This window comes from Nelumbo nucifera, chromosome 1, assembly GCF_055504915.1.
Source record: "Nelumbo nucifera cultivar China Antique chromosome 1, China Antique-T2T, whole genome shotgun sequence".
Lineage (NCBI taxonomy): Eukaryota > Viridiplantae > Streptophyta > Magnoliopsida > Proteales > Nelumbonaceae > Nelumbo > Nelumbo nucifera.
The window spans coordinates 41,892,729-41,910,833 of record NC_142649.1 but is presented as its reverse complement, the minus strand read 5'-3'; the positions used below and the strand labels follow the sequence as shown (position 1 = coordinate 41,910,833).

Sequence of the window (18,105 nt, the reverse complement as noted above, 5' to 3'; positions counted from 1 at the left end):
GTAGACTTTGCTTGTTCCCAAATTTCATTTGCAGTTTCAGCCCACATGAAATTCTTCCTTATTTGAGGTTGCATGGAAACCAAGAGCCAAGACATAACAATACTATTCTCCTGATTCCATCTATCATATTCAGCACTCCCAGAGGATGGTTCTTTTATCCTCCCATTAATATAGCCTATCTTCCCCCTTGCAGTGATGTATAATTTGATCCCTCTTGACCACTCTAGGTAATTTAAACCATCAAGAGGGACAACAGCCATAGGAAAGGATAGGTCACCCCCACCCATTCCATTCAACATTGAGGAAACTCCAGATGTGGCTGAATCCTCATTGCCCATGATATCGGAATAAAACTAAACAACAACCAAATAAGTATTTTCATACAAGGCTATTGCAGAAACAGGTCCTTCTGACTTCAGATTTCACTAGGAGCAAAAATAGAACACTACTGTTGCAGTACTAGAACAGGTCCTTCTGACCTACGATTTCACTGAGAACAAAAAAAATCTGAACACTGCTATTGCAGCACAAGAACAGGTCTGAATGACCTACAATTTTGTAGGAATCAAAAAGAAACACTGCAGTTGCAGTACATAACTAGGTCTGAATGACCTAACCAGTAGGCCTGATAGCCAACCAGTCAATGAGATCAATAGGGTAGCCGAACAGTCATTCAATGGGATTAATACAATATCAGCTTCAGGGCATCAACAGTCCACAATACCAAAAGCAAACAGCTGAATGCATTTACTCTTGTCAAGAAATACAGTCAATCAACAGTCCTCAATCGGCTGAACAGACAATCAGTAGGGCAACCGAACAGAAAAAAAAATGACCAGTACCTCTTTTAGTTTCAAATGATAACCTCTTTGTAAGCCAGAACTCCCTCTACGAACCTCAAACAATAGCCTCTCTACAGTCGAGTAGACAAGAGGTACAACTTCTGGGTTGGAAGATGAAAAGACACTGCAACTTCTGGGTCGAACTGAGTACACCAGATCAAGAGTTCGATGGAGATAGCTCTGGGAGGTGAAAAGTCACTACAACTTCTAGGTCGAACTGGATGCAACAACGTAGCATTTCGAGAGATGCAGCTCAGGGAGATGGAGAGACCATCTGCACGACATTGAACAGCAGGTTTGCTTGACACCACCCTTCAGGCCTGGACGACTTGCTCTGATACCATGTTGAGCAAGAGCAAGAGAAGAGAGGAGAGGAGAAGAGAGAAGAGAGGAGAGTCGAGTGGACTGAAAACCCTCCAGAATACTGGAGGTGAGTGTAAGAGTTATTATTTATACTGGCCCAGTCATACAATATAAACAAGAGACAAATTACAACAGTACCCTTGATACTAAACAGTACACACAACAACTGTCAAAAATCACCATCCAATCAGTCGATAAACAATCAATTGTCACTTTGAGGGATTGGGTAGAAGAGGAACATGAAATAACAATAGATGATTGGAGGTCGAAGTAATTTAGAAGCTAAAAAGTCAAACCATAGGGACACAGGATAGCAAGTTGATCGCAAAATTCCAGCTCGTGAATGGGGTACTATATCACAGACAATCAGATGGAGTAAGGGCAAGATGCTTAGGGAAAGCAGAGGCTGAAGCAGTGCTAAACGAAGTGCACAAAATCAATTGTGGGGATGTCACAAGTACCCTATTCCAAAAATTACAAAGGTTAGGGTATTACTGGCCTGCGATGAAGTGGGACTCTACCAAGGTGCAGTAGGAATGCGATAAATGCATCCCACAAGTTGACGGCAGAGAATGCCTCACGGTTTGTGAGAAGGACTGGAGGAGGATGTATATAGACTATCTGAAAGACCACACATTGCCCATTAACACTACATTGAGGAGGAGGCTACTATCCAAGGCTAGGCGGTTTTACCTCCAAGATAGAATGCTATACAGAAAATCACACACAGGAAAGCCTTTGCGATGCCTGGCTGGTAACGAGATCAATGGGGTACTAGAGGCAGCCCATAGCTCCGAACCTGTGGCCCATCAAGGACAACTAGTGCTACACAACCATGTCCTACATTTAGGTTTCTACTAGCCAACCATGATAAGCGACACGTACGCAAATGCCATAAGTGCCAAGTCCACGGCGAAATAAATCACAAACCTGCCAACAGTCTCCACCCAGTCATCACACCCTGGCCATTCCACACTTGGGGGGTAGACCTCATAGGCAATATACACCCACTTTCCATAGGGTACTGCTTCATTGTAGTGGCTACAGGTTATTTCACCAAATGGGTAGAGGCCATACCCTTGCGACGAATCTGTGCAGAAAACATAGCCCTAAGACAAAACATAGTCCACAAATTCGGAGTCCCAATGCGGATATTGACAAACAACAGCCTATCCATCAAAAGCCAAGAAGTCCGCAACCTCCTAGGACAATACGATGCAAGAATAGGGACTTTAACAACATACTACCCACAAGGAAACAGACAAGCATAAGCCACAAACAAGACCTTACTGAGGATGTTGAGTAAAACAGTGGCCAACAACCAAAAAGACTGGGTAGAAAAGTTGTCAGAAACCCTTCGGGCTTATCGCACCTCTATTAGAAAGAGTACACAGGTGACGCCCTACTCATTGGTGTACTGCCTTTGCGATGGTTAAGAAAATCAAGCCAGAGGACATGGAGCAGTAACTTGCAAACAAGCTCAAGGAAAGTCTGCAGGAAAATTTGCCCCAACATGGGAGGGGTCGTATCTGATAAAAGAAGCCCATACTTCAGGCTATTATGTACTGAAAACTGTAGACACAAAAGAAGAGGATGAAACAATCAATGGCTATTGGTTGAAACCCTATTTTGAGTAGTTTTGTATTCTTGTAATCCCATTACTGCATGTATCCATTCCATGAATAAATGTGCAATGTTTCAGTATATCTACTTTCTTTTGAACTCTATTGCTAATACATGTATTAATAAATCACACTTTTTGCAATAAAGTTCCTTTTTTTTATATATAGCCCTAGCTACGATAAAGTCTACACACATCTATACTCTTCATGTGTAATCAAATGATCTAAATGCTATAATATCCTCTCCATACTTGCACTCATCCCTGGCAACCCCGGGTAAGCCCTGGCAGCCCCAGGCACTCTCATTCCTTGGCCGGTTTCATGATGTTGTGGCCGGTTCCACGATGCTGCATGCTCCATGCGAAGGCCCTGGCAACCCCAGACGCAGTCAAAGCCCTGGCAGCCCCAGGCACTCTCATTCCCTGGCCGGTTCTACAATGCCACATGCTCCATGTGAAGGCCCTAGCAACCTTCCATGGCTAGTTCCAGGACGTTGTGGCCAGTCCAACAATGTCGCATGCTCCATGCGAAGGCCCTGACAACCCTAGGTGCAATCAAAACCTTGGCAGCCCCAGGCACTCTCATACCATGGCCGGTTCCACGATGCCGCATATTCCATGCGAAGGCCTTGGCAACCCCAAGCGCATCCACACCTCTAGACAACCTTTGGGGGGCTTTGTCGACACCAGGTATGATCCCTATCTAGTCTACAACCGCAGACACTCTATCTAACTCATAAATGCAATGATCTAAGGGGGAATAAACCCCACCCGCCTAATACATTGGCGTGAAAACTTTGCCAAAAGAACAACAATAACTTCGACGAGTAATATCTCATTTCCACAGGAAGGCTGATACAGCCCTCTCATGTGATGACCATACTCACAAAAGCAACATGTTACGAAGAAGCTATAACTTATGCCAATTATTCATACTATGACCAAACCTTAATTGTACCGCCTATGAAGGGTCATCAAAGACTTCAAACACAACAACATTGCGATATTGAACAACTCCATCCTACGAGCATGCTAGTCACCCACTCGTTTATATCACACAATCTGAGTTAGCTTACTCTCATCTGACAATATCTCAACGCGACATAGTAACATCGCTCAACCTCTCTAACGCACTGCGATAAAGCCTACTACGCCCATGCCGATACTTAATTCGCCATTATCTCCCTTAGTGACATCCAACACACTTGCATAGAAGTCCCAAATTACGGGATACACGCGATTTATTTATTTTCCACTCCACTTGTGATGTTACTAAATTGCGATTAACTCCCAAATTTTTGTAAACAATCTATGGCAGAGCGCACCCGCTTCAAATACATGTTCGATAAAAATCATATGATATTTTTCAAAGCAAATCTCACACACTAACAAGTGATAAGCTCCGCACTCATGAATCACCCCCCTATGTATATGATAAGTTGTTCACATCATGTCAAGATAACTTTATCGCACTCAGCAATGTCTTAGAGGAGTAAAATAGGAAGCATACAAAAGCATCCACTCGCAATGAATTCGATCCCCCAGGCCTCATTTGACGTTCACAGACGCAATGTACAGTTAATCAACACACGACATATTTCAAGACGATAAGGCTCAAGGATAGTCAGCCCTTTACCCTGGCAACCTATGAGCAATAGCCGTTAACTTCCCATTCTCTAAAAACACTGCACACCGCAACGTCCCGAATCCCCATTAAAATCCAACAACCCTTGCGACGAGCCAACAATCAACCCTCTTTACCATTTTTTACAAATTAGATTTTTGTTACACACAAAATCCATAAGTTTTTTGTGGATCATTCATCCATTAGCAACCCATTCCTCCCTCCTGTCCTTTATAACTTCCGAAACCCAGCTACATTCTTCAAAATACCGGAAGTCTTTCAACTCCGCCGACGGGCACATTCATCCATTAGCAACTCAAGCTTCTCCATCGTTTTCGCTATTTTCACCTCAACAACCTTTCGGCGAAGGTGCGCATCATTTAGAGAACAGAACAAGACAGATCGCGATACCTCCGGACCAGCCTTCCAAAAAGCATGGGCTAATATGACAACACGCTCCTCGATCTGTGTCATAAAGAAGCCCATTCCAAAAAAACCCTCGGCAAGCCTCCAGCCAGTGGGCAAAATCGGACCATGAAAACTCCTCAACTGTGCGGGTCATCACACGACTTCGGGATGTAGATCTCCCTCTGGCAACCACCCAATCCGTATGGTAATCAAAGCAAACTGTGCCACTAAGCTAGATACGCTGTATTGGACGCCCTTACGATGGCCCTGAACTGAAACAGGATCCACAACCGAGTAATGTAGACGGGATGTCATGATTATCGCAATACTCCATAAGCTCCTGTCGTATCCGAACCAACAAATCTTCATCAGTCAACTCCTCAGGCAGAAAGACAATCCCAGGTTCCCCTGTCCCCGTCCCCTAACTGATGCTCCAAGTTACGGGAGACACCAAACTCCCCAACTGGGGCCTCTAGCTCAACAAAAGCATTAACCCCAGGTTCCACACACTCGTCCCCAGGCTGATTTCCCAGGCCCTCAGGGGCACCAACCCCCGCAACAGAGGTCTCTGGCTCGGCATCAGTCCTGACTCTTACATCCGCAGAGGCATCAGGCTCGACAGGTGGGGCAGCAAAGACTTCTTCACGACGAATGGTTGGGTTCGTGTCTGCGACCACCTAGCCTACCTCCCGCACCACAGCATCAGGAGCAGCATCGCCACCCTCAGCACCCTCAGCAGCCCTAAGATCATGATTGGGGGGCTGCGATGATGTCAGGTCCTCCACTAACCGCTTGATAACAAGCGTGGTCGGCACATCGGAGATACCCGCAGGAAACGAGGCATGCTATAGGGTAAAACGAACAACCAGTGCAATGGATTCAAGCGAGGCACAAGCAGTATATCAACAAAATAGCAACCTAGTTGAGCCTCGTCCGCGTCTACGCACTTCAAAACAAAAGACTGAACACTAATCAGCTATAATCACAACATACAGTCACGTCAACTACAAAGAATGACAATAAACGTATCAACAAAACAAGTTTACTCACCAAGTTTGCCGTATCCGAAGGAACTGCCGGAAGCCCCGCGCCCGATGGAGTGTCGCGAGTCTCAACAGACTTGAGGAAAAATAGCAAACCAAGCAACACTCAGCCACAAATCGAAATGGAACAATGTCAAAGTAAAGAGGACTAAAAGAACAAGGTGCGCACCGAATCTTCCTCCCCCGGCGCCCTCTTTCGAGGTTGGGGAGCCATTTTCTTCACGCAGCTTGCTCGAAAAATGGACACATGTGACCCTTTGTGGTGGGATCGCAATTGCCGATTGCGCGAAGCCCACATTCGAGTCATCATCGCTCCCGGGTGTTGGAGCAGAGGGATCCTCCATGACCTTAGACCGATACTCCCGGTCATTAAATGAAGCCATGTCTGATGCTGCAGCCTGAGGCACAACTGGTGGCTGAATGGAACACGGGAGAGTCTGACGAGGCACCCTCAAGGATCATGGCCTTATCACCGGCGGACGGCTACTCTCCCCCTCATCTGCTGGACGTTTCCCATCGCGCTTTGTCATCGTTCTCTGTGGCACGGGCGACAAGGGAGCGGCGGGACTATTTCCCTGGTTAGCGGCATGACCTTCAAGGGGACCCTTGACGTGACGGAGACTAGAGCCTGCGCACAACTCCTGGAAACCCCCGAAAAGCGCACAGAGATAAGAAAGCCGGAGGGAAGCACAACCCTACACCCGCGCAAAACCTGCGACGGGGAACCGTGTGCACCCAAGGAAGGCCAACTCATGTTGCCGAGTCCAGAAGACGCCTTCCCTGGCAGATCTCAGAAACTGAGCACCCATGTCATCGTAGTCAAATTGACGAAGTACTCGATCCGGTCGATAAACGCTGAGTTGAGCATCCCCGCACGATCGAGGTATGCAATGGAGCAAGGCCAAGTTATTAGTCACGCTATGCCTACGGCAGAGCTCTTCGCATCGACGGCGCACTGCTGATCACTGTCCTCTGGAACCGGCATACCAACACAGAAAGGCATAGAATGCCACACGGCTTGTGTGTACGGCCTCCACACAAATCCGTCGAGCGAAGACAGCCTGACGTCGATGTCACTTATTTTAAAATCCTTTTGCCTGTTGGCCTAGAGCTAGTGCTTTCCTCTATAGGCTTCAAACACGTTTTCTTCAAAGCTACCCCCCTCCATAGTGGTGACTTGAACGCGCATCAGAGATAGGCGACCGGGTGTGACGCTGTGGTCAAAGCGTTCACACAGGAACCTCCATAGAAATGGCACGCAAATGTAATGTAGCTAATGTGCCTCTTACAGGAGGGGTCCATCATCTGTTGAACAATGTCATCCATCTGCTCGTACAAAATGTAATTGTGAAGCCACATACAAAATGTAGAAGGCGAGATGACACTGCGTATCCGCACCCCAGACCATCACGTCCCTCCGACCATGGGACTCGAACCAGTATTCAAGCAGGCCTCCAACGGCATCTTTCTCGAGCAGTGGACCGATCTAACTATAACCTTGTAAGCCGCAATCTCCCCAAGCAGCTCGTCATAGAGATCCCTCAAATCTGCCGGAATGGATTCAATGTGTTGCAAATGATGAGCTGACAAAACGCCCCCAACGGGCAAAGCCACCAAAGCGGCCACATCCTCAACGGTAACCGTGAACTCCCCGAACACACCCACAAAGGTATGAGTGCGGCAACACCAATGCTCCAGAAGGTGCCTAACGTACTTAACCCCCTTCCTACCAGAAAGATTCGTATAGCAATCTACAAACCTGAGGAGCCTGAAGTCCTGCAACATGCGGAAATACATGGAGCTCTCGAGGATAAATTGCGTCCAAGCAGTGTAGTTGTTAGCAGACCTCGAACCATCGGTCCGAGGCTCCTGACATTTGTAGGACACAGAACGCTCGGGATGGTCACACAAACACATTAATTCCGTGCTAGCAATAACATCGAAGGTCCCTCCCTCGCCTCTACACACCAGCATCGGTGGCCAAAAAGCCCTGCCACCATCCGCCATCGTAGCCGCCTCCCTTTTAGTTATAAGTTTCATCGTATCCACTTCCCTAACAAAGTCAGGGAAGGGACATTCAGTCCTTTTCCCTACACTCTTCTTCATCTCTTTCCCAGCCTCCTCTACCCTTCGCTGACAGGGAGCCATGAACGAAAAGCGGATTGCAAAAAAGGAAAAAGTTGCTAAGCGTATAAGGAGATGTGGAGAACACAGCAAGTCGATGAGAACAGAATAGTTTCCCCCTTTTTAACATGGTTCCCACGTATTGGGAATGATCACCAGGGAAGACGAATTGGTGCAAGCACGTGACCCCAGCCGATGCTTGACCAAAAGTAACCCCATAAATTCAAAAGTACCCTTCAAAAGGCAGGTTAAAACGGCGCATTAATTCAAAAAGAGGCGCCATGTCCGAAAGGCTACCCCGGTTTCCATCATTAACAGAATTTGATACGCCATCGAATCATTCACCATGACAAACACTAGGAATTGAACGGCATGTCAGACCACCACACAGGGGGGGCTCCGCCCCTGCTAAGCCATTAATGATATCACACTTTGGGGGGTGGGGGGGCGGCAGCTTGACGCCCCAACCGATACCTCCACACCAATAGCCAAGGGGGCTAAAATTTATACAAGCTTGCCCATTGGTAGAAAGAAAATGAGTGGTAGAAGTAACTCTCAGTGTCTTTCCAATTTCCTTCCCATCAACGGTCGGGGGGCTGAAACATACAAACAGAGCACATAGCACTAACCATTGACGGGAAGGAAATCATCAAAAGACGGGGGGCTAACCATGGAATGTAAGAAACTACCACCACGAACATAAGGCATACAAGATTTACACAAAGCTATAAAACAGGGAAAATCTCCAAACCCAACGCACACAAGTGAACCCATTACAAAACCCAAAAACAAGAAGGCAAAGTGCTTATCAATAAGTTCCCACTTACCGATAAGTAGGGGAGTTAATGTAGGTATATAGTGTCCGCTCAGACCCTCGAAGAACATTAAACACTAAACTAACATCATAGGATTGCATGCGAACAGCCCACAGTCAACCTTCCACTACGATGAACCCACAACGCACCACAGGTTCTACAATGAACTCACAGAGCGCATCGCAAAATCACGACGAACCCGCAGTTCATCGCACGCCTACAAGCCCATTCGCTACCCAAGCCAAGAGAGACCTGGGATGAACCCACAGCGAGGCCCACACGTGCCCAAATCCACAATAGTTCCACAGCCCATCAAGAATACATGACGAAACGCCACGTAGGATTAACAAAATACCGCCCGCTTGGCAGTGACGTCGCTAATGCAACATCAATTAAAATAAAACGCACGAGAAGTAGTAGCACACGTGAGTAATAAGGGATCTTGAGGGGAAGGAAGGTCAATCCTCAGGAAAATCCTCATGAGACATGTGGAGAAACCCTAATGGTGCACTTAATGATTGACAACAAATCCAAGATTCCCTTTCCCGATAGGAAACAAGCACCTTTATCTCCTACCTTTTAGGATCTTGGGACCTCCCCCGTAAATAAAGATCCTCATCGTATTGAAATTCATTCGATACTCAGCATTCAGCATTCAATACCCAACACTCAATACTCGATTGTACCTCACTTCCGAATTCCCTACCCCTAATACTCTTAACCACAAGAGTCAACCTCTCTACTCACCGGCCTCTCTCTGTCTTTCAAAGAGACCGCTTCCATTCAAGCCTCACCCTACCTACAAGCATTAGCTTTATTGTTCAAGTCACCCATACTATAAATGTTGCTTATTAGTACTACCCACATTCTAAAGCTGACATCTAAGCAATCAAACCAAGTGCCAACTTTGATTCTTTAAGGTTTTCTGGGAGCTAGGGTTCAATGCAAACTTATGCTATTCTAGTATAGCAATTTTTTCTATTAGACTAACTAAATTTTCAAAAGGCAAGTGAAAACAAAGACTGTTGAAAGGGAATCTACACCATCCTGGTAATGGTCCTTCAAGATATCTATTGCTGTAGTGAGTATAACAGGTTGGATTCTGGAAAACCAATCTATGTTGGGTGTTTATTATGTTAAAGAAATGTACTTCAACTTTTGGTGGAATGAACGAACTATATTTTTGAAAGAAATTAGTCTTGTCCTTCAATCTAGTCTTGTGGAACTCCCTGTTTATAGATAGTTTTGTTGGAACAGAAGTACTGCAAATATGTGCAGTAACATAGTGGCGTGTTGCTATATTGTTAGAGATGAGAGGTTGAAAAAGAATGGTTTGGTGCGTGTTTCTTTAGGGAATTTGTTAGATATGGGGTGCTGATATTCCTGGTATTGTGAGATTTTTTGATGCACTTGTGCTTGGTAAAGATAAGGATCATGACTGGCAGATTTAATTCCATTGGGTGGGTGCAGAGTGGGGAGGATTTAATTCCACTTGTTCACATTTACATGAACAAGACATCCCAAGGTGTGAAGGATGTGCCTCATGAGTCTTGAGGTATTTTCTTTGAGCCCATCTCAAGGAAAGCATCAAGGTGTAAACTGCATAAGCCTCATATGCTACTTACAGTAGAGACCAGATTCAGTCTTCACAAAATTTGTCCTTACATTGTCCTCACAGCACTTATAGCCATGCATTTGGGACATCCCCATACTTATATTTTTTCATTCATGGGGAGATGTTCCCTATCCACGGCTGCAATTAGGCTACTTGAGGGTTAACCCAAAGCTCAACTTGACCTATGGCCTAGTCCAACCTTTGGGTTTTTAGCTTAACAAAACATAATTCCTCAAATCAATATGAAATTTGAAAGAAAGGTACAAATAAGATTGTCAAGGTTTTATTCTTTCTACAATCAACCCCTAGGAGAAGAATGATCTAAAGATTTTTTCTCTAGTTGATGAATAATTTGTAATTAAGGTATTTGTTTGATTAATTGGAGGCATCAAGGTATTTGTTTGATTTGTAACGAAAGAAATTAATATTTTAACACATCTATTGAATAAAAAACTATTGCTAACAGTAACACTCTAATGCCTGACTCGCAGGGAGTGGTGAAGGAACTCAAGAAATATTCCAAAGTTGAATACCCAAAAGGAAGACAACTATCATTACCAATGGCTTGTACTGTTAATATGTCAATTGGATATTGTTGGAAAATTTTAAAGTTTTTAAGGTTCTTGTAGTGTAAATATGTCAATTGGATATTGTATTTGAACAATTTGTTTTTGGATTTTTTTAATGTAATTAATCTTTAAATTACTAAATGTTTTAAATTACATTTTTTATTTATCAAAGTTGTCATGTATCAATTGTCATAGGATTTCTTAAGTATATTAAAATGCTAAAACATTAGAAAAAGTTAGGTACCAAAAATGCTGAAATTAAGTAGGCATATATTTATTTTAAAAAAGAAAAAGGTCTATGCCGGCGGTCAGTATCCACCGGCTAGCTATGAACAAGATGGGAAGTAGTGTCATGTAGGACCTAAGGCAGTGGTCCTACGTGACACATGTCAGGGTTGAAACATGACAAGATTAACCATCTGACTGGGTTTGCTTTGTTCATATAGAGTAGAAACTAGATAGAACTGTTGGTTACTCAAAACAATTATAGAATAATAGTGAGTTATAATCCATTCCAGGAGTCAAAAGAATAGCAGGAAAAGAAAAGTGTACAGCCATTAAGATCTGATATTGTTGAGCTTTTATGATAGAACATAGAAAGACCTTTATTTGTTTACGTTTTTGGCTAACAAAAGATCATTACAACATTTTATCGTACACGAAACACACTCCTTCCTCTTTTGAGAAAGCTCTAACAATTCATTGTCGTAGTCATGGAGGAGATTCAGAACAGATAAATCGATTGAAGGGAACAACCAAATCCTCATATCAGAATCCTCAAAACAATTTTCTATCACCATGTCTCAACTCATGGAGAAGAAACATTAAGGGTCTGTTTGGTTCACAGTCAGGACCAGAATTGGAATCGAAATTGGAATACCCTGGAATCAGAATAATCACCAATTCCCAATGCTTGTTTGGTTCAGACAGGAATCGGAATCAGATTCCAATCATTGTTGTTTGGTTCATTTGGAGTTTTGAATCGGAATCAATTGAAAATTTTCAACTTTGTATTAGTCTATTTATATTTTATTATTATTGTTTTATTATTTTATTATTTTTGTAATATTATCATTAGTACTTTATTATTGTTTTATTAGTATTTAATAATCAGAATCTTCGTATTTTATTATTAATTTATTAATATTTTATAAATATATATAATTATTTTATTATCACTTTATTATGAATATTTTAATAGAGGTTTAATAATAATTTATATTTTGTTAATAGTTTATTAGTATTTAATAATTGAAGTCTTAGTATTTATTATTAATTTGTGAATATTTTATTAATAATTTATTATTTTGATATTAATTTTATTTAATAATTAATATTTTGTTTTTAATTTTTAATTTATTAATATTTTACTATAATACAATTATTTTATTATTATGTAATTATTAAGATATTATTATCTTATTATTAATTTATTAATATTTTTATTATAGTATTATTTAATTATATTTTACTAATTATTTATTAATGATTTATTGTTTTATTATAAATATATTATTATTATTATTATTTTCGTAAAATGTAACGTAATATTTATTGAATCAAAAGCAGCACATACAAGCTAAGATCAGTCCCAGAAAGGCAGACCGATCAACTCAGCAATTACATACTCCAAGAACTAGAATGAAAAGCAACAGACAAATTACAATTTCTAAACTCCTTAGAAACTGACACCCAAGAGATTAACTTGCCCACAGCTTTCTGGATTAAATCTTCTGGACTTAAGGCCTTATTACAGAAAAGCCTACTATTCCTCTCAGACCAGATGGACCATAAGACAGCACTAGGAATAGTCTTCCACACCATCTTCCTTTTCTTAAGCCCTTTGATGTTCCGGCAACACAAAAGGTTGGTCCAATTCCGATTCCAAGCATCTATTCCAGGGAACCAAACCGACCCTAAGGATCTCAATATGCTTCAACGTGCAGCACCTTAATGATAAACAATTCCAAAACTGCAGAGTTAGAGAAGAACTACGGGGTTTTTACTGTTCAGTCCACCCCAACAAATCTTAGCTCCACCGTACAGTTGGGGTAAGTGCCAGCTCGGAATTGATGCCAATACACAGGCGGGTATTGGTGTTATAGGTGGAGTTGTTTGAAATTTTGAAATGTTGTAGGTCTGCAGTGGAATTCAGAATTCTGAGGTGGAGCAGTCTACTTATCCCACGAACTTATTTGTTGTTAACTCATACCCACTAAAGATAGTGAACAAAAACGCAGAATTATGAGGCTGGGAAGCCCATTGAACTAAGTACTACAAGCCTGTGCCGGGGGCACTTGAAACCTAAATTCAACTCCAAAACATCCACATATTCAGAAAAGCAGAGGCAATGAGGCAGATTATTGGCTATAACATGCCTAGCAGGAGAACAGATTATTGATTAAAATATAGCATAAGGCTTTTTAGAAATTTCTAACTGGTGTGTTACTTGTGAGGATATAATTCAGGCAACAAGACAAGAATGTTCATTTGGAAAACCAAAAAAAATTGGTCCAGCTTCAAAAGTCATGCTCAATCTTACACATAAAAACAAGCTGAAAATACAATAAAAAAAAAACTACAATTTTTATTTTTGACTGCCCATCTGGCATTTTCTCAGGTAAGAGTAGGGAAACAAATTAAAAGGGAAAGGAGAGAAATAATGCGCTTACTCTCAAAGAGAAGACGACCCAGATCCAACAGCCTTCCAGAGCCGGACCCACTCCACCATAGCATCAGCTGCACGTCCAACCAAAGGATCCACTACCCCCAGCTTCTTCTTCACCATCTCAGCTAGCTCAAGCACGCAATCCTCTGCCACAACTGCAGTCCTTGGCAACCTCACAGACTGGAAGAAAGGGACAACATCTTCCATCAGCTTCATCCCCTCCCACTCCTTTTTCAAACTCTCTATGGCATCACCTCTTTCCTTTCTCCACACATATGGCAGACCACTCTTAACCCCTAGACCCAGGTGATCACATACCACCTTAGCACACATCCCACACCATATGTCCTCCATTGTTTCCCACCTCATCTTTCCTTCTCCTTCCAACCTGAGCCCTGGGAACAATGCAGGTCCCACCACCTCACGATCAAAGGCAACATTGATCCCACTCAAAGGCATTAAAGCTTGTTTTGGTACTGTCAAAACAGCATCAACATATCGAGAATTCCTACGTTCAGGCTTCAAGGCTTGTGTGGGTGCATCATAATCCGCTAAGTTGAGCCAGAGCCCACATGATAGGACACATTTCACTCCTTCCCGAAGGCTGAATGGATATCCACGAACAAAGTTGGCACCTTTACAGTACGGATCATAGAGTGTATTAAAGAAGAAAGGAGTTGCAGGAGTTCTGAGATTAGAAATATGCTGGGCTATAGCATCAACTAAAAGGCCCTTCTCATCCTTTGCAGGAACACAATCATCATCAACTGAGACAATGTACTTCTTGCAGGAGACCAGATAGCCAAAATAACGACAAGAGTAACCAGAAAAAAGGTCGACAATGGAAGATGATCCCACAACTCTGTCAATATCAGACTTGGTGTACACATCACAATTAAAGCCCTCTGGTATTTTGAGATCCTCCTTGAGGTCAGGATCTTTCACAATTATCAGGTGAAATCGAGAAAAGACTGGTCTCCATTCCTCCATGAAAGAAGTAAGGTCAGACTGAAGTGCCGCAATAATAATATCAACCTCATCATCCTTGATGATAGTGTGAGACATTTTCCCAGAATCGAAAGGCAAAAACCAGTTCTGTCTCTTTTCAACAAGCACCAGTTGCTTGAGTCCTCCAAAGTATGTCTCCAGAGCAAATTTTGACCATTCAGAATTTCTCAGAGCACCCTGACCAGAGGAATTTAAAAGGTAAGAACATTATTAGAAAAACATGGAGGGTTTGTTTTATTGATAACTTACCGGTAGGGAGGACAGGGGTGATTATGTGCTGGATATTAAGTTCCTGAATAAGTGAGAGGATCTTTTCATTGCCGGTTGCCATGAATAGTTTCAAAACCTTCTCTGTTAGTTTTCCAGCTCCAATAATCTTCTGCACATTGAAAGGAAGGAAGGGGGGAGCACCGGAACAAGGGGAGGAAGTGCAATTAACCATCAGAATCAAAAATGAGGTCATCCAGGTTCAAATTGTCAAGTCTCAACACAAATAAATAAATAAATAACAGTACTACTATGTATTACTAAGAATCAATGCTGCAATATAATATAATGTCTGAACCAAAAGACTAGACTAAAAGATTAATAGATTACAAATTAGCCCAGTTAAATGCATCCAGAGATTTAATCCTGACCCAGTAGATTTACTCAAGATGACCTATATTGGGAATGATAAAGATAATGCTTCTAACTAGGCCATATTGCATTTTCACTTGGTTGCATTGTATGCACTTTGTGTATGGTTTACATATGGACTGCCCTTGACCGAGTGGTTTCCCTGGTTTATTCTATTAAGAATTAGGTTTGTTGTAGACAATCATTCTGAACGTTAGAGAGTGAAAGAGAGAGAGAGAGAGAGAGAGAGAGAGAGAGAGAGGGAGGGAAACTGAAGAAGTGCACCTAAAATGAAGATTTTCAAAATCAAAGAGACACAAGTAATCAATCAAAAAAGATATCATGCATAAAGCTTAGAACCAAAAAATGGCACCACAATGAATAATAAACAGACTCCAAACAGGCATTAAGATGTACCAAAAAGCCAACAATTAATCACACATCACTCCATAGGCTTCATTGGAAACATCACTGGAAGCATAAACAATGTTATAAGCTCTCACCTTAAGAAATGAAGAATGTTATAAGCTCAATCATATCCCTTTTCATATTTACACATGGTAGACAGATTTTAGGTGGCATGCTCATTCCAAACAAGTTAATGAACACTGGAAAGAAGATAAAAACCTACGTGCTTTGCAAAATTGATATGGAAAAGGCATATAAGTCTATGACCATGTAAACTGGTAATCTCTTTTTGCACTATAAATTCAGCACTATTGTTTATACAGATAATATGGATCTCTTCAAAGTGAATTGGTGCTTTCTAAGATGAGCAAAGGACCTTTTGCATGATAGGTAGATCAGAAGATAAGAAAACCAATCGAAGATTCATCATTGGCATATATGGATTCACAAAGATTCTTTCATATGGAACTTATTAAAAACATTAACATGGTTTACACTTTGAAATTTAGGTTGGTTGAAGCTCTCCTAATTTGACTTTGCCTCAAGATACCAATAAGTAGCTAATGAAAGCTCCACATATAAAGGAAACTTGAATCATGTCCAAATTGAATGATCAGTATTATACCATTAAACCATACTAAGTACTAATGTGGGACTTGTGGTAACCATGCATTTTGAGTCATCTCTTTGGTATTCAGTGATCTACATCGTCCCAAAATTCCCCAACAGCAGGCACTTGAATTCTGTAAGTCTTTAACATAATGTCCATCCAGTATTGCATGAGCACACTGTTGACAACACAGATTCTGCGCAGGTGGAGGTCCATGTAGGATATGAAAATGAGCTCCAACAACAAATAAAAACCCACAACCAAAGATCATCATAGTCTAACAAAGCAAACTCGATTCAATTTTCATCAATCAAAACAACCATGGGCTTCAGATTGTGATCATATCATCCAAACCAAACCACATATACTATTACAATATACAGTAAAAAAAATCAAGTAACTAAAAATAAAAAATCATTAATAAGAAGATTAATAGCTAAGGGTGCAGTCGTTGAGATGGTCACTTGGACTCTCAGCGTCCCTCCAAAAAAGGGAGACGCAAGACCAAGCCCACAGAACTGTAGGCTGGAATACCCAAAAAAAAAAAAATACTAAGTTTCCAAAATACATAGTAAACAGCTTTAGCTGATAGCTTTCTAAATTCTCCAAACAACTAAAAAGTCATGTCAATTTAGCCAAAATTTTGATTCCTTGTAGGTGATGCCCTTTATGTAAACGCCTAACATCATTACTTTGACTACATTAGCAACAAGGTTTCAAGAAAATCAAATAAAGAAGGAAATTGAAGCCAAACAAGAGGAACCCGTATCATCTAGAGAAATTCGCATCAAATCAACCAAGTCCAAGACAAGTTGATTATTTGCATAAAGAGATAAATCAGCAGAAAAACCTACATAGCAGACACATTTGAGTCTATTGAGACAACCCATGTTTTGCTCAAAGGAACAGATTGCTAGAATGAAAACTTAGAACAGAAAGTAGATAAACAGAAGAAAGAGGAAGAGGGAAATACCAGGAAGAGGTCGAGAAGAATATGCTCAGGAATGACAGAGAGATCAGAGAGACGATTGATGTTAAGAAGAGCAGAGTCAATTGCGAGAGAAAGGAGGGAAGGCGGTGGTCTCATTCACATATTCTGTTATTGGTTCTCTCTCTCCACCGAAAAAACTGAAATTGTGAAAAGAATTGGGCCAAGTTCTCGCCCTCGGACACGCGATTGCAGACCTTTTCCCCTCTTCTCCGCTCCCGCCGCTCTTCTTTCCTTTTTTCTTCCTTTTTTTTATTTTTTTCCTGGGAAGGAAGACTAGAGACGGTTGTTCCTATGCATCTCAGGTGGATTGTCTGAACTGAAGTGCTTCTTCTTGGATCAACAGCTAAATCTCCAAAACGAATCTAGGGTTTAGATTTCAGAAAAGTTTTCATTATGTGGGTCCCAACAGAGAGGAACATCAATTTTGTGTTCACTGGGAAATGCCCAAGCTGACGTGAACCCTTCCATTTGATTGGGTACACTGAATTTCGGATGGTTATCAACTACCGTAACCCGTCGATCTAGATTATAGCCGGACTGGGTCGGGCTTGCATATGTATCAACAGAATGCACTCAAGGCCCGAACTCATTTAATTTTTTTTTATTTAATAAAAAAGTATTTTATTTATATTAAAATTTTTCAAAACTCAACACTAATAAATATCTCATTATTATTTGGAAAAAAAAAGAAGGAGAACAAAGAAAAAATATTGTATATGTATTTTTTATTAAATAAAATATATTTTTATTATTTAATATATAGTATCAAGTCAGGTTC

The 18,105-nt window shown here is 41.6% G+C and overlaps 2 protein-coding genes and 1 long non-coding RNA gene across 3 annotated transcripts; all 3 read right to left on the bottom strand.

Moving 5' to 3' along the window:
• Positions 1 to 3,946: 3,946 nt before the first annotated feature.
• On the bottom strand, positions 3,947 to 12,102 carry LOC104588539 (uncharacterized). The gene is made up of 3 exons (XR_733814.3): positions 6,071 to 12,102; positions 5,909 to 5,977; positions 3,947 to 5,819 (listed from the first exon to the last, which is right to left on the bottom strand). It is a non-coding gene; the product is annotated as an uncharacterized LOC104588539 (long non-coding RNA).
• Positions 12,103 to 13,444: 1,342 nt separating this feature from the next.
• On the bottom strand, positions 13,445 to 14,757 carry RGP5 (Alpha-1,4-glucan-protein synthase family protein). Its single transcript, XM_010246502.3, has one exon. The coding sequence runs from the start codon at positions 14,755 to 14,757 to the stop codon at positions 13,699 to 13,701; it is 1,059 nt and encodes a 352-aa protein (XP_010244804.2). The 3' UTR covers positions 13,445 to 13,698.
• On the bottom strand, positions 13,445 to 17,450 carry LOC104588541 (UDP-arabinopyranose mutase). Its single transcript, XM_019196170.2, has 3 exons — positions 17,310 to 17,450; positions 14,950 to 15,079; positions 13,445 to 14,877 (listed from the first exon to the last, which is right to left on the bottom strand). Exons 1-3 carry the CDS (start codon positions 17,421 to 17,423, stop codon positions 14,858 to 14,860), a joined length of 264 nt encoding a protein of 87 aa, XP_019051715.2. The 5' UTR covers positions 17,424 to 17,450; the 3' UTR covers positions 13,445 to 14,857.
• Between the last annotated feature and the right edge of the window lie 655 nt (positions 17,451 to 18,105).